At 42.8% G+C, this 13,176-nt stretch overlaps 1 protein-coding gene across 2 annotated transcripts in view; it reads left to right on the top strand.

Annotated features, from left to right (window-relative positions):
* The first annotated feature begins 349 nt into the window (after positions 1 to 349).
* The window catches only part of USP28 (ubiquitin specific peptidase 28), a 23,280-nt gene continuing 10,453 nt past the window's right edge, over positions 350 to 13,176 (top strand). For both annotated transcript variants that reach the window (XM_010574955.1, XM_010574954.1), the window contains exons 1-15: positions 350 to 422; positions 1,768 to 1,900; positions 3,149 to 3,260; positions 3,939 to 4,101; positions 5,006 to 5,092; positions 5,932 to 6,069; positions 6,511 to 6,584; positions 7,125 to 7,201; positions 7,581 to 7,729; positions 9,870 to 9,997; positions 10,168 to 10,263; positions 11,150 to 11,329; positions 12,023 to 12,237; positions 12,479 to 12,549; positions 12,871 to 13,099. In XM_010574955.1, the coding sequence (XP_010573257.1) occupies positions 354 to 422; positions 1,768 to 1,900; positions 3,149 to 3,260; positions 3,939 to 4,101; positions 5,006 to 5,092; positions 5,932 to 6,069; positions 6,511 to 6,584; positions 7,125 to 7,201; positions 7,581 to 7,729; positions 9,870 to 9,997; positions 10,168 to 10,263; positions 11,150 to 11,329; positions 12,023 to 12,237; positions 12,479 to 12,549; positions 12,871 to 13,099 (1,921 nt within the window). In that variant the 5' untranslated portion in view covers positions 350 to 353. The remainder of the gene's footprint in view (positions 423 to 1,767; positions 1,901 to 3,148; positions 3,261 to 3,938; positions 4,102 to 5,005; positions 5,093 to 5,931; positions 6,070 to 6,510; positions 6,585 to 7,124; positions 7,202 to 7,580; positions 7,730 to 9,869; positions 9,998 to 10,167; positions 10,264 to 11,149; positions 11,330 to 12,022; positions 12,238 to 12,478; positions 12,550 to 12,870; positions 13,100 to 13,176) is intronic.

Here is a 13,176-nt window from a genome sequence, read left to right as displayed (position 1 = left end):
CATGCCGCCCCTCTCTGGGGGAGGGGGTGCCCGTCATTCCCACCACAGGTGCGGTGCATCCGACAGCGGGGATAGCGTTTCCTCTCAGGCCTGCTAACATCCTTGTGAGGATACGATGGATTGAACGTTAGCCTATAGATTCAGGAGAAGAAAGTTTGAGTGCGATGTTCAAGCTGATGTTGGTATTACCATCAAGCAACTGTCGCTGGATTTTTGCATCAATACATCAGTAAAAAGGAAAGACAGAAACAATACGCCGGTGAGCCCCTGGCCTCGCAAAAACAGCCTGTTGTCTGTTACAGTCACCTTTTCACATGAGCTTTCTTTATTTCTTGCATGTATAGGATTGCCAGATGCTTTTAAACCAGCTGAAAGAGATCACAGGAATTCAAGATTCGGCTTTCCTTCACGCTGCTCTAAAGGTTTGTGCCTGTTGTCATTGTTCTGTGGAAAGGAGAGCTCTGAATTTGTCCCAAAAGTCAGGCAAGTTCAGGCTCTCTGGAAACACAATGCGTGGGTCAGACATTCACTGGCCTGTCTGTGGGCTGATAACGAGTGAGTCCTCGCTACAATAGCAGGTGCGTGGCCTGTGAAAGCGATACAGTGTGTGCTGTGTGGAATAATGTGGTTCGTGTGAGAGGTGAAGGGTAAGTCCTCCGCTGCTTTTCTGCCCCTCACTTGTGCTTCATTCAGGTGTACCCATGAGGCAGACAGGCACGTGAGGCCAGCATTTGTTGGCGTCAGCAGGGAACGTGCAGTTTTGGGGTTCACAGGTATTCATTCATTCACCTCTGAAACGAAAACCCCATGCTAAATTGGGAACGGTTTGTTTTTTCTAACAGCAGACCTTAAAATCTGTGCTGCAGCAGTGCATGCTATGCTAAAACATTGTAAAAGTTTTCTAGAAGTTCTGCTCCTACAGGGCCGTTATCCACGCATTATAGTGAACACAAACTGATAGGGTCAGAGTAGGTTTTCCTCCATGTAAACTGCTTCAGGAGTTCTGGACAGCTGCAGTAACGTTGGTAGCTTTGTGGCTGGTGGTTGTATTGTCCATTACCAGAACAGTTGTCTTTGCTCCAAAGGGAAGGGACACAGGAATCTCAGGCACTTGGAAAAGCAACATTTAGGTGGAAAGATTCCTCCTCATAGTGCCTGTTTCGGTATTTATAAATTGTAGTCTTAAACTGGTTGCAACCGCATCAGTCTGGAATCATCAGATGCCGTCCATGCTCTTGAGATGTAGCAGCAGGACACAGGTTATGCTGATAATGTACAAAGAGGCTTGTTTAAAAAAAATCCTTGAATGTTTCATTAAGAAGTAACATCCAGAAAACGTTAGAATAAATGTAAAGGAGTTAAGCCAGTAGCGATGGTCTGAAGGAAGCCCTAGCTCGGTAAGAGACATGTGTCTTAAAATCCACAGAGAGTTTGATTCCTGTGAGTCTCTCCTGGTGGCCAAGTACCCTGTCGTGCTTCAGGCCTCCTGTGACTACTCAAGTCTCTTGTGAGAGAAATGAAATTAGTTAATGGAGTCTGTATTGTCCTAGTAATAAAGCCAAAGTGCTTTCCGACAGAGAAATTCTAGCCTTCATTATTTTCATTTTTTCCTACTGCTTGTCACCAACAGATAGCTTTCTCCCCTGGCCAGGGAAAGCAAAGTGGTGGCAGTGCGCTTGTCTCTACCATGGATGCATTAAATGTCACGCAAATGTAGGTGAAGTAACCCTGGCACTATGGATTTTTTTCCCCCTATCATTCTGCTAGGCTGCTAATGGAGACCTAATGGAAGCAGTCACCTTCCTGACAGAGGAGCACGCTCAGGAGCCAGCTCAGGACACAGCTGCTGCAGAGCCGTCTGCTTGGGAAGGGAGCGCTGTGGGCAAACAGCTCCCACAAAGTAAGTCGTTCGTCTTTGCTCGCCCTTAACGGTTTCATCTGTTTCAGGCTGAGTTGAAAGGGGAAATATTGGTCCGCCTGGCTTCTGCCATTGAAACCATCCGGCTCCTCTCCTGATCTGATTTTGCTGGTACTGGTCACTTGCCATGGGACAGTTCAGGCAATTAAACCTTCCTGGTGAAGGAGAGCTGCGTCCAAAAGGACCGTGAGTTAATAGAGTTTTAATAGCATTTGTAGGTGACACAGCATAGTTACACAGCTGTCATTGTTTTGAACAGTTGGTCTTGGCTTACATAGAAAACCCAGAAAGCTCCTAAAGCAGAGCAAGCAGAATAGACAACTGAATCCCTGTCAAGGGTCATACATTTCTTTCTACAGCCTCTGCTGGCAGAGCACACAAATTGACTGCTTTCGTATATCTCTGTGAAAACTTGAAGTGTTACTTGAGCTAGCAATTTGACTACGTGAAACGTAGAAATGTTATGGGTATTGGCAAAAGCAGGCCACAGCTTGGCACATTTAGATGTAAAAAATGTAATTGTAGTCTGAGGTAGTTGAGAATAGTTTCTTTAACCCTTTTTGCTAACAGCACATCTATTAACTGGAGCTTTCCCAAGTGAGTTTATCACCGGACAGGTTCACAGGGCCAAAAATCTGTGCTGGGAGCTTTGAAGCAACATCCAGAACAGCATGGCTGCCCCTTGTTCCACGGTGTAAGGCTTCCACCTCTTCCAGAACTACTCGTTTTCCTTTCTCTTTCTTTCCTACGTAGCTAGTACATGAAATGACTCATAGCTGAGCATCTTGACACAAGTGAAGGAAGGCACTTCTGGGTGATTGTGCCAATTTTATTGAAATCCTTTTTTTTCTTGAAACAGCGTCTCTTGTCAACACTGATGTTAAGGCATAGCAAATACAAGCAGCAGCTGATGTTCCTGTTTCATTATTTCAAGAAGTTTGAAATGTTCCCTCAAGCTCTGAATCTGGATGTAAGGAAAGCTGGCCAGGACACAGCTGCACAGTCTGTCCTGTTCTCATCCAGCCCACTCGATCACTTTTTAGGTTTCCTAGCGTGGTCCAAGCTACAAGGATGTGTATTTAAGACTTCAGCTAGAAAATTATGCTCTATCATTGGAAAAAAAAAAAAAATCATATTTGTGAGGTGTAACATGTTCTAGAAGCTCCTTTTAAAGAGAACGTTTGCATCGTCCTGGTGGAAAACTGATCAGAATGCTGCCTCCACTTCTAGATATTACTACTGCACTTACCCCTAACAACAAAGACGATCTCCATGCAGTCGATGCCTTCAGACCACTGGAATCACCGAAAGCTCAGGCTGCAGAAAGAGATGCTGCTGAAAGGTCAGTGGGTCCGTAAATTGGTTTTGGTGTTCCTGGGTGTCTTAAGTGGATTCTTAAGCCGGTAACTGCAAACCAGACGTAAATCAGCTACCAGATGTATACCTACTGCTTTTAGAAGGTGCTTGGGTCATTACTGCCTTCTGGGTAGTTGACGTTTACTTCTGGGGCAATGCTGCAATGTGATGGTTGAAATAGAAGCAGCAGGTTTTGTTGTGGCTTATTCAGTCCCTGCTGCTGTCGCTGGCAGGCCACACAAAAGGATGCTGTACTGGCATTACAGCACCTGTTGAAGAAGCACCTTGAAATCTCGTGTATCAATTCACCTCACCTCGTTGCTAAGTAGCTGTTTCCTTTTTACCGTGGGTGGGATTTGCCTCCAGTAGAGACTAAGGGCACCAATTTTGCATGCAGCTAGTTCAGGAAGAAAAACATGCATACCTTACTATCTTCCTCCATCATTCCAAATTGTCTTGCAGTCCTGTTCTCCATCCACCTCATTTGAGAGTGGACACCTCTCTGGAGTCAGATGAGACATCTGTTGCCTGTTGTGCTGGGTATCACCTGACAGCGCCTGGCTCTAGGGTCCCGCTTGTGACTAGAGGGGAGTCCGATTCCTGTAGTTCACGAGAATCTTTGTGAGATGGTGTTTTACAGCATGGTGTGCATCTTTTGTGACAGACCACAGGAAGCGCATTCTGCTGAAAACAAAAATCGCTCCAAAAGGAAACGCTGTGAAGTCTGGGGGGAGAACCCCAAGCACAATGACTGGAGAAGAGTGGGTGACTGGCCTGTTGGAATGAAAAACATTGGAAATACGTGCTGGTTTAGCGCTGTCATACAGGTAATCTGATAGAAAAGTTCTTCTGGAGTTGCTGCGGTCTTGGAGTCAATATGTTTATCAGTTAGAATTACAGATGCAGCAGCTCTGTGAAGTGGTCATCATATGCAGATGAGTGTATGCGACCATGCCTAGATGAGACTTCTGTTTTTATTTGATACCATTGTGATTTATTCTGGGTGTGCACAGAAGGAGCCAAAGGGCAGTTAAATAGACTTTGCATAAAAATAGACACAGATACATATAATATGTGTGTACATATGCAGGGGTTTTTTTGGTGCAGCGATGTCCAAATGCTTACTGAATGACAGAAGCTTGACTGGCAAAGTGAACTGATAATTTAATTTTACTGCAGTTATTGTTGGCTCCCTAATACGTGGTGTATCATATTCCAGTTAATGGAATACACAGGCGTAGATGCTTGAACGAATAAGCAACTAGACAGCATGTATTATTAGTGATAACCTAAACAAGAGGAGACAACAATAAACGGAACTGAGCAGATTTGTCTCTTCTAACCGTTTCGCGTCAGCAGACAGACGTTAACCATACGTCTCCAGCTTTGAGAGGAAGAAAGCAAGCTTCAGATGGGCTCGTTTCTCACTGTGACTTGTTCCTGGACGCTTTTTCTAAGCGTGCCTGTGCAGGATAGAATACTCTTTCCTAGAATGGTTACACGTATCCTAGAAATGGCAGGATGGGATCTGGTTCTTCGGTGGGTATGAATGTGCTGGTCCGGCACGTGGACTGCTCAGTTCGTAAATGTTTATTTAGTAACACAAGGCCATCGAAGAATTAGAAGTTAAGAAAAAAGCTGTCGAGTAAAAGCATGACAACGGGGCATCAAATTGCAGTGAGTCAAATCCTTGCAAGTGCTGACTGGTCTTTACCTCTCCTTTCCTTTCAGTCTCTGTTTCAGTTGCCAGAATTTCGGAGGCTGGTCCTTGGGTACTCCCTCCCACAAAATGTGCTTGAAAGTTGTCGTAGTCGCACTGTAAGTTTTCGTCAAGTAACACTGTGAGGTTTCCCTCTTTTGTGGTATACTGTTCTGCTCTTTCTCTAAGCAGATTTAATCTGGGTCCATCTGAGATTCCTGTGCCTACGTTAATGGCTTTCAAATTGTCTGGCTACGTTAAAGATGAATCTGGGAAATACTTTTCCAAGACAGAATCACTGTAGAAAAAAATCAGATGCTTCTCCTAAAGCTTTCCTCTATGGCTTCTGACTGTGGTGTGGGGAGAGATTTGCCCCGTAAAACTTCTTTGGTAGCTCCAGATTGCTCGTTTGTTCACATGCACCGTAGGAGAACTGGTATTTGAGCCAGTTGGAAGGTCCCTCTAGCCCCAGTACCTTCCGAGAGCAGTCAGGAGAAGGTGCTTAGAACATATTTGGAGGAAAAGGCATACGTAGAATAATCCTTCACTTATTATATCATGCTAGCTTGTGGCCACCGCCATTTAAGAGACTAGTTTACTTGCTTTCATGTGTGCTTTTGATATTTTAAAAATGCCTCAAATGCAGACAGAATAGATCCATAAATTCACGGGCTTTTGCCTTCTGTTTTAGCAACTATCACTTCTGGCCCTCTTTTTCTCTAAAGGTTTTGTTTTGGTTAAATGTTTTCTCCCATGCATCCATTGGGAGACCAGATTGCTTCCAAGAAATGACACTGCATGTCTTTCTGCTTTTGTCCTTTTTAATGTCACCTCTTTCCTCAGCTGTTAGCGTACCTCTCGAGGTATGTGGGTGTGGTATTCTGCAGCACTTTGTTTTAAGATGCTGCTTTTTTGAGTTGCAGGAATGGTCTGGCTTTTCTTCTTTTTTGCAATGCAGGGAAAAAGAAATATTGCATTCATGCAAGAACTTCAGTGTCTGTTTGCTTTAATGCTGGGGACGCGTCGTAAGTTTGTAGACCCTTCTGCAGCGCTGGAACTCTTGAGGGATGCATTTAGATCTGCTGAAGAACAGCAGGTAAAACCGCGTTAAAAAGCCTTTTGCTTTCTTCAAAACAGTACTTGCAGCCATGGCAATCCTATTTCGCTTCATCCTGCTGTTACTTTCAGAGGCCTCTTCCCATGTTTGTCAACTGACAAGCAGCTGTCCCTGTGTCATTTAGGCAAAATCTACGTGCTTGCTAATTAAACAGCCAGCGTAACAGTGCTCTACCCAGTGCCATCTGGGTAGTTGGGTAGCGATCACAATAATTTCCTCTGATCTAGTTTTCAGATGAGCAGAGTGTTGTTCATTATCGGTCTAAATCAGCACAGCACTTCAGTTGCACACTTCTTTCAGCTGGGTAGGTATGGCAATACCAGTCGGGTTGTATTCCAGTAGGTTTGTGAAACCAGCAGACTGTGAAAACACTTTCTGGTTGGTATTATGTTTGACTCTCAACTTTTGTCTCTCTTCTAGCAAGATGTGAGTGAATTTACACACAAACTACTGGACTGGCTGGAGGATGCGTTCCAGCTTGCTGTGAATGTCAAGTGAGTTTTCTGTGATCTCAGGAGTTCAACCTGACACTGAGGAGAAACAGATTTTAAATGCGAAGCCCTAATAAATGAGAGGGCTTTACATGAAAATTTTGAATAAATGAAAGAGAGTTCTTTGTTTCCTGAGGATGATGCTCCTTAAGCTCAAAATATGCTTATGAAGTGTTATATCTGCGTTTCCTGTGCATAAGCATAGGACTTTATTCAATACTGGTATGGCCTGCAGAGTAAATAAGCTTTTTAGGGGAACCTAACAGAACCGGTGTACATGAAAGATCTGGTTTTTTGGAACTGCATTTCAAAAGGTAGCGCCTTAACTTTGGGGTTTGGTTTTTTATTTCCTTGCCAGTGTAGGTGCTATAATGTGCTCTTGAGTATGTAAACAGATGAGAAGCTTCCTCTGTATTCTGTCCTTGGATGGAAAACTTTACTTTTGACTGCAGGAAGATTCCCAAGCAAAGGCTTAGTTTATGACTTGGGGCTTTTTTGCAGCCTACAGCTGCGAACAGATGTGTGCTTTTTCTTCTGAAACAGGAGCCCTGGGGACAAATCTGAAAACCCAATGGTACAGCTTTTCTACGGGACTTTCTTGACTGAGGGTGTCCATGAGGGTGAGTTAAGGGTTTGGTAGATCCACTTTTTCACTCCTTTGCATTGTTTTGATTTATAGCAGTGATGACACAGGATTTTGTTGCACGTTGCTGATGAAATTGCCTAGTTCTTTAAACTTGCAAATAGTCTTCTTGATAAAATTGTCTGTAACATTTCTAAAGCCTGTCTTCTGAAAACATTGAATACTCTCAAGTGCTGATGTATTGAAAGCACTTGTTTATAAGGACACTTACCCTGATAGACATGTATACAGCTATATGCGGTTCAGTTCTTTCAAGTAGCTCCTCTGACTGGTGCTGACAACAAACTCTTGAGTTAACCAGAGTTTTTTGTTCTCTTAAGTTAGTTCACGGTTTTTGTATCATTTCCATCATCCAGGCAATACTTTTTCCAAGATCGAAACCTTTGGTCAGTATCCCCTTCAGGTAAATGGTTATCGAAACTTGAATGAGTGCTTGGAAGGAGCCATGGTGGAGGGAGAGATGGATGAGGCGACAGCATCTCAGTCAGTGAAGTATGGACAGGAGGTTAGTTTTATGGTTTTTTGGTTGCCTGCTGCGGAAAAATGCAACACACGGTGCAGGGGTGCCTCAGTATATTCTGATAACTTTAAATGGCAATTGTCAATGTTCCCTAAGAATTGAATACAAAATATTTTCTGGATACCTGGAATCTCATGTAAACGTATGTTAGAGTTACATGATGAGACACTAAGTCTTTGCTTATTTGTAAAGATGCGTTGTCCTATATAACTGGTTTGAGGAGTTTGTTTTAAATTAAAAAGGTAAACATCTGCTTCTGATGCAAGTGTGATAAAGTCTCTCTCTTTCTGTTGAAGCCTACCTGTACCTGAGTAGGGGGAGAACCACTGCCTCCATATTTTCGGAGGGTAAAAGTACAGTGCTTAACTCTATGGTATGCCATTTGGAATTTGTATCTTTCTCCCTATTATAGTGTGTGTTTTTTTTCTTCTCATTTTCACTCTTACCTTCTGACTGTGCTGATTTTTTTTCTTTTCTTTTTTTTTGTAAATCTCGCGAATCACAAATCAATCATAAAATACTTGGTGGCAGCAAAGCAGAAAGTGAAGGTGTACCATTACATTCAGCATCCTACGTGTGCAAGCGCAGCTGAGAAGTTAGCTTAGGGAAAGACTGGGAAATAACACTAAGAAATTTGCAAATGTGTCTGTCATAGAGGGGGCAGTGAAAGGTATTTCAGTTCTGTGAGAATGTCTGAAAACTGTTGCTGTGGTTTAAACTAGCAAAGGAGAAATGAAGTCTTGGGCACATAAGTCCTGTCCCACTCTGGACTCAGATGCTTGTTTCTGCTTTTCCTAGTTCCTGCCTGAAGCTGTTCAGATGCATTTACAGCAGATGGAGGTGGAACTGATGCAGGCTGGTGCCAGAGACAAAGGGACATAGGGAACTAATCAGTCAGGTTCCTTTCAATCCAAGCCTTTTAGTTCCTCCAAATCCTTTTCTGAAAAATAAGGGAAATTGGACTGATCGCCAAGATGTTTTAATCATTCTCTGTCTGTACGGATAGAAGGAAAAGGCTCTGGTTTTATTTCTGAGAAATCCAACTGGAAAAACTGTGCATCTTAATTTCACTTCCTAGGATGTCGTGGCTAGAGGACTGCATGATAGGGGATAAGGTGCATTTTGTCTTTTGAGAACGTAGGTGAGTGTACTGAAGTGCAAAGCATCAGTGGGATTAACGAGGACTTATGTTTCTCCTAGATAATAGGTGTGTAAATCGTTCCTTCTCTGTGTTTATGATCTCTTGTTCTGAAGATTTGGCTTCTCGTAAAGCTCTGCTACCCGGCCATTTCCTTCCAAAGTTTTTTTTTAAATAATTTTTAAAAAATCACTATAACTGGAAATATTTTAGATCTAAAAATGTGCTGTTGCACTTTGGCATGGGGCAGATTTATTGTGGCAGGACATCTAACATGAATCCTGCAAAGGAAAACGAGCTTAGCATGCTCATCCTGAGTCCATGCAGGGAGCCTTGGCTGGGTGGTGCCATGCTAAGGTAGGTGAAGGAAGCTTCTGGCAGTGGATGCTGGAAGTATTTGTGAACCCAGGGAGAGAGAGAGGAAGTGTAAATTCAATCAAGAATTTTCCTTTCAGCATGGCTCTTTGAAACAGTGTATGAAACGTACAGAAAGTGGGTGTCTCCTGTGAATCTCCTAAATTGAATAGTTTGGAAATAGACTGAGAGAGGATAAGGAATCAGGTACTGCTTAAGGACTTCTGTTTTGTTCTTCATCATTGCATGTGATCTACATTGGAAAAGAACTCTTCTTGTAGCTCTCAGCTGACATGCAGAGTTTGTGTAGTGTCTGCTACTTTTGTAAAACTCAGTGCTGGACCCGTTAATAATCCGTCAAGCTGGATGCACCAGGCAATGAAAAGTAACTTTCTGAAAGCTATTACGAGGCTTTTTCATGGTATAGATGTACAATGGAAGCGGAGATTTTAATCTCGTAAAATTTGGCTTTCTGACTAGTTACTCCATAAAAAAAAAATCTATTAATTCAGTATTTAAAGACAGAGAGGCATTTAGGATGGGTCTAAAATCATTTAGGATCAGTCTAAAAGGTGCCGTTTAGCAGTCGTCTTAAAACAAGTCCCTTTGGGGGCATTTCTGCTTCTGTTACAGCGCTGGTTTACAAAACTCCCACCAGTACTGACCTTTGAACTCTCCCGATTTGAGTTCAATCAGTCACTAGGACAGCCAGAGAAAATTCACACCAAGCTAGAATTTCCCCAGACTGTTTATATGGACAGGTGAGTTGTTCTGTTGTACGGTACATTTAAAGGTATTGCTTCATTGTAATTAAAGACATTAAAAAGGGCATATGGGTGAGCAAGGAAGGATTCTGAAACATTTATGAAAGATTGTGGATGTTAGAAGTAAACAAACCTCACATAGCAGGGCTCTGTATTTCTCTGTTTAGGTACCTCTATGGCAGTAAAGAGCTTATTCAGATGAAGAGAGAAGAAATGAAGAGATTGAAGGAGAAAATGGTGGTTCTGCAGCAGAAACTGGAAAGGTAAGTAGTCAGCTGGCTTTATTTTTGTGTCCTGTGCAAGCATGCAAACACTTCCTTTTAAATGAGCTTTCCAGTAAAAGAGAAACTTGTAGGGGAAGGAGAAACAGAACCGGGTTTGTGCCAAGAAGTGTGGAGTGAGAAAGTGTGTTTTTTAAAAACAAACTTGTGGCTTTGATGGTTTCTGAATATCACTGATGCTGTTACAATGATAAATTCTTTAAATAGTACAATTGTCACTGTCAGCTGCATTGCCAAGTTTCAGTGAGGAAGCCCAGTAATACGTTAAAAAGAATCCATGTTGTTTTTTATATTAGAGGTCCCCTCCAGCTTAGAATTTGGCATTATTTATTGGGGAAGGAAGGAGATTGATAGGAAAGGTGTGGTTTGCGGACAACCAGATTTCATGTTCCAGGTGCTTTGTTTACACGTCCTTTTAATCGGCATTAAACTTGCTTGCAGTTTGTAATTTTTCAAATGACAGTTCTGTGAACAAGTGGCAGGCAAAGAGGTGTGCCGTATCGCAGTAGCCCTGGTGGTGTCTGTGCTCGGTGGGGTTCTGGTGGGCGTTGTGCAAACAGTTTACATGTAGCATCCTACAGGGTCTGGTTGGGATGGAGTTAATGGTCTCCACAGCAGCCACTTTTTTTTTCCTGACTAAAACAGTTCTGATAGCACACCAGTGTTTTGGCTGCTGCGCCCTACAGATGCGAGGGAGGTGGTGACTTGCATCCCTTTGCATCACTTGGTTTTTTTCCCTCCTTCCTTCACTGCTTAAACTGTCTTCCTCCCGACCCCAGAGTTTTCTTCCCTGTTGCTCTTCCCCTCAGGTTTAACCAAACAGTCACATTCCTTGCACATTCATGCAACATCTTGCATTTTTCTGTAGCTACATGAAATACGGCTCCGGCCCAGCCCGCTTTCCACTGCCCGACATGCTCCAGTATGTTCTCGAATTCATCGCTACAAAGCCAACTGTAGTTGTTTCTTCTGCTCAAGGCTCTCAGACTACCTTCCTGCAGTCCCAGACTGAGCCTCATGGTTTGGACGTGCTTTCACAGCCAAATGGGTTGGTAAATGGAAATAAAAATAATTCATAGGAGAACACTTTGCCTTTCAGCTAAATGATGCTGGTTTGCATTCTAAAAGTGGATTATTTATCTGGGCACCTGTGAGCGTGATGCTGTAATGTATGAATGCCTGTGCAAGCAGTCAGTCACTACTTTGCTCGTAATTTAGTTCTGTTTGTGTAAATATAACACTGCATCTAATCTGTTCTTTTTCATTTTCCAAAAGCATCACCATATTCCTTGTCTAAGCAGCAGTTCTGAGTTAAATGACGTGCTCTTTTTGGTTAGGCTACTAGTCTTTTTGCTTCATCAACCAGTAAATTACTGCAATATGGGATTATTACAAACCTGGCCAGCATGGTTGGCTTACACTCTCTAAATTAAGCTGAGTAAACACATGAGTTTCTTAGTAGTAAGAGAAGGAACTTTTAGAGTCACTCACTGTGGATCTGTGCTTGCAGAGTTCTGTGAGAATTTTCGCTTTTCTTTGTCCTACATTTTAATTCGGCCTGTTAAGGCATAAGTATGTTTCAATGTACTTGTTCTCTTTACATTTGTACTGTCCCAGAAGGGAAATCCTGCTCTGGCTCTGGAGCAGTTTGGTTTATTTCATATTCTTTTCCAAAACGAGAAAAAAAAAACAAGAGAAAGATTGAAAAACCTGTCCGCTACTCGCGGATTTTGCTTCACAGCATACTAGAAAAGAAAGATGCTAGGACTGAAGATGGAGCTTTCTTTCTGGCAAATTCTTCGCCGCAGCAAAAACCGAGTGCACTCCTCCAGCCTTCTGGTTCACCAGCAGAAACGTCTGAACGTCCAGCTCCTCATGTGGTGTCCGAGGAAGAGCTGAACCTCGTTCGGACGTGTCTGCAGCGATGGAGAAACGAGATTGAACAAGACGTGCAAGGTTGGCCCCAAATACATTCGTTGTGATTTTTCTGTTGAATGTCAGCCTGATTTCCCCTCTGTTCCTCCAGCTGGATACATCCTGAACTACAAATAATCTTGCACATGTTTCATCCCTGGTGTTAAGTGTATTGGATAGTTACTACATGGCTTTAAACTTTTTGAAGTGAAAGGGGCTGGAATAGCCTGACAAGCAGACATTAATTTTTATGTATTTCTCTCATTCGTGATGTTCTTGGCAGATCTGAAGGAGTCTATTGCCAAAATCGACCTGTCCATTGAACAAATGTACTGTGACCCTCTCCTCCAGCAGGTAAGAAATGCAGCTCCCTCTGTTGGTAAATATTAAACTGATATTGCTGATACTGCTTTTTATTAGTAGCTGTCAGTTTAAACCATCCACTTTATTGTACTTAAAAAATCCCAGTGGTGAAGCAGAGGAAGGATTCTTTATGAGAATCTTGTTGCTTTTTTCCCTTAAAAGTCAGTTCTCGCTTAGTAGGAAATTTACCATATGAATCAAGAGTCTCATGCCAGGCTACAGCTATGAACTTACTTGCAATTTTTGTACAGAGGTCAGACAAAACCATTTACTAAAAGTACGTCTGAACACTGCGTCCATGTGACCTTGCAGGTTCCCTATCGTTTGCATGCAGTCTTGGTACACGAAGGGCAAGCAAATGCTGGTCACTACTGGGCCTTCATATACAACCAGCCTCGAAAAAGCTGGCTCAAATACAACGACATCTCAGTGACAGAATCATCATGGGAAGAATTGGAGAGAGATTCATTCGGAGGCTCGAAGAATGCCAGTGCCTACTGCCTGATGTACATAAGTGATAAGGTGTCCCGCTTCGTTGCAGGTACTGGAGCCAAAACTGCTGCTTAATTAGACATTTGTGTATTGTCACGTCTCTCTAGCCTGCATGATCGTTACGTT

This window comes from Haliaeetus leucocephalus, unplaced genomic scaffold (genome assembly GCF_000737465.1).
Source record: "Haliaeetus leucocephalus isolate CR32 unplaced genomic scaffold, Haliaeetus_leucocephalus-4.0 Scaffold450, whole genome shotgun sequence".
Lineage (NCBI taxonomy): Eukaryota > Metazoa > Chordata > Aves > Accipitriformes > Accipitridae > Haliaeetus > Haliaeetus leucocephalus.
Note: the sequence above shows the minus strand (reverse complement) of the source record. Positions and strands in the feature narration are given on the sequence as shown.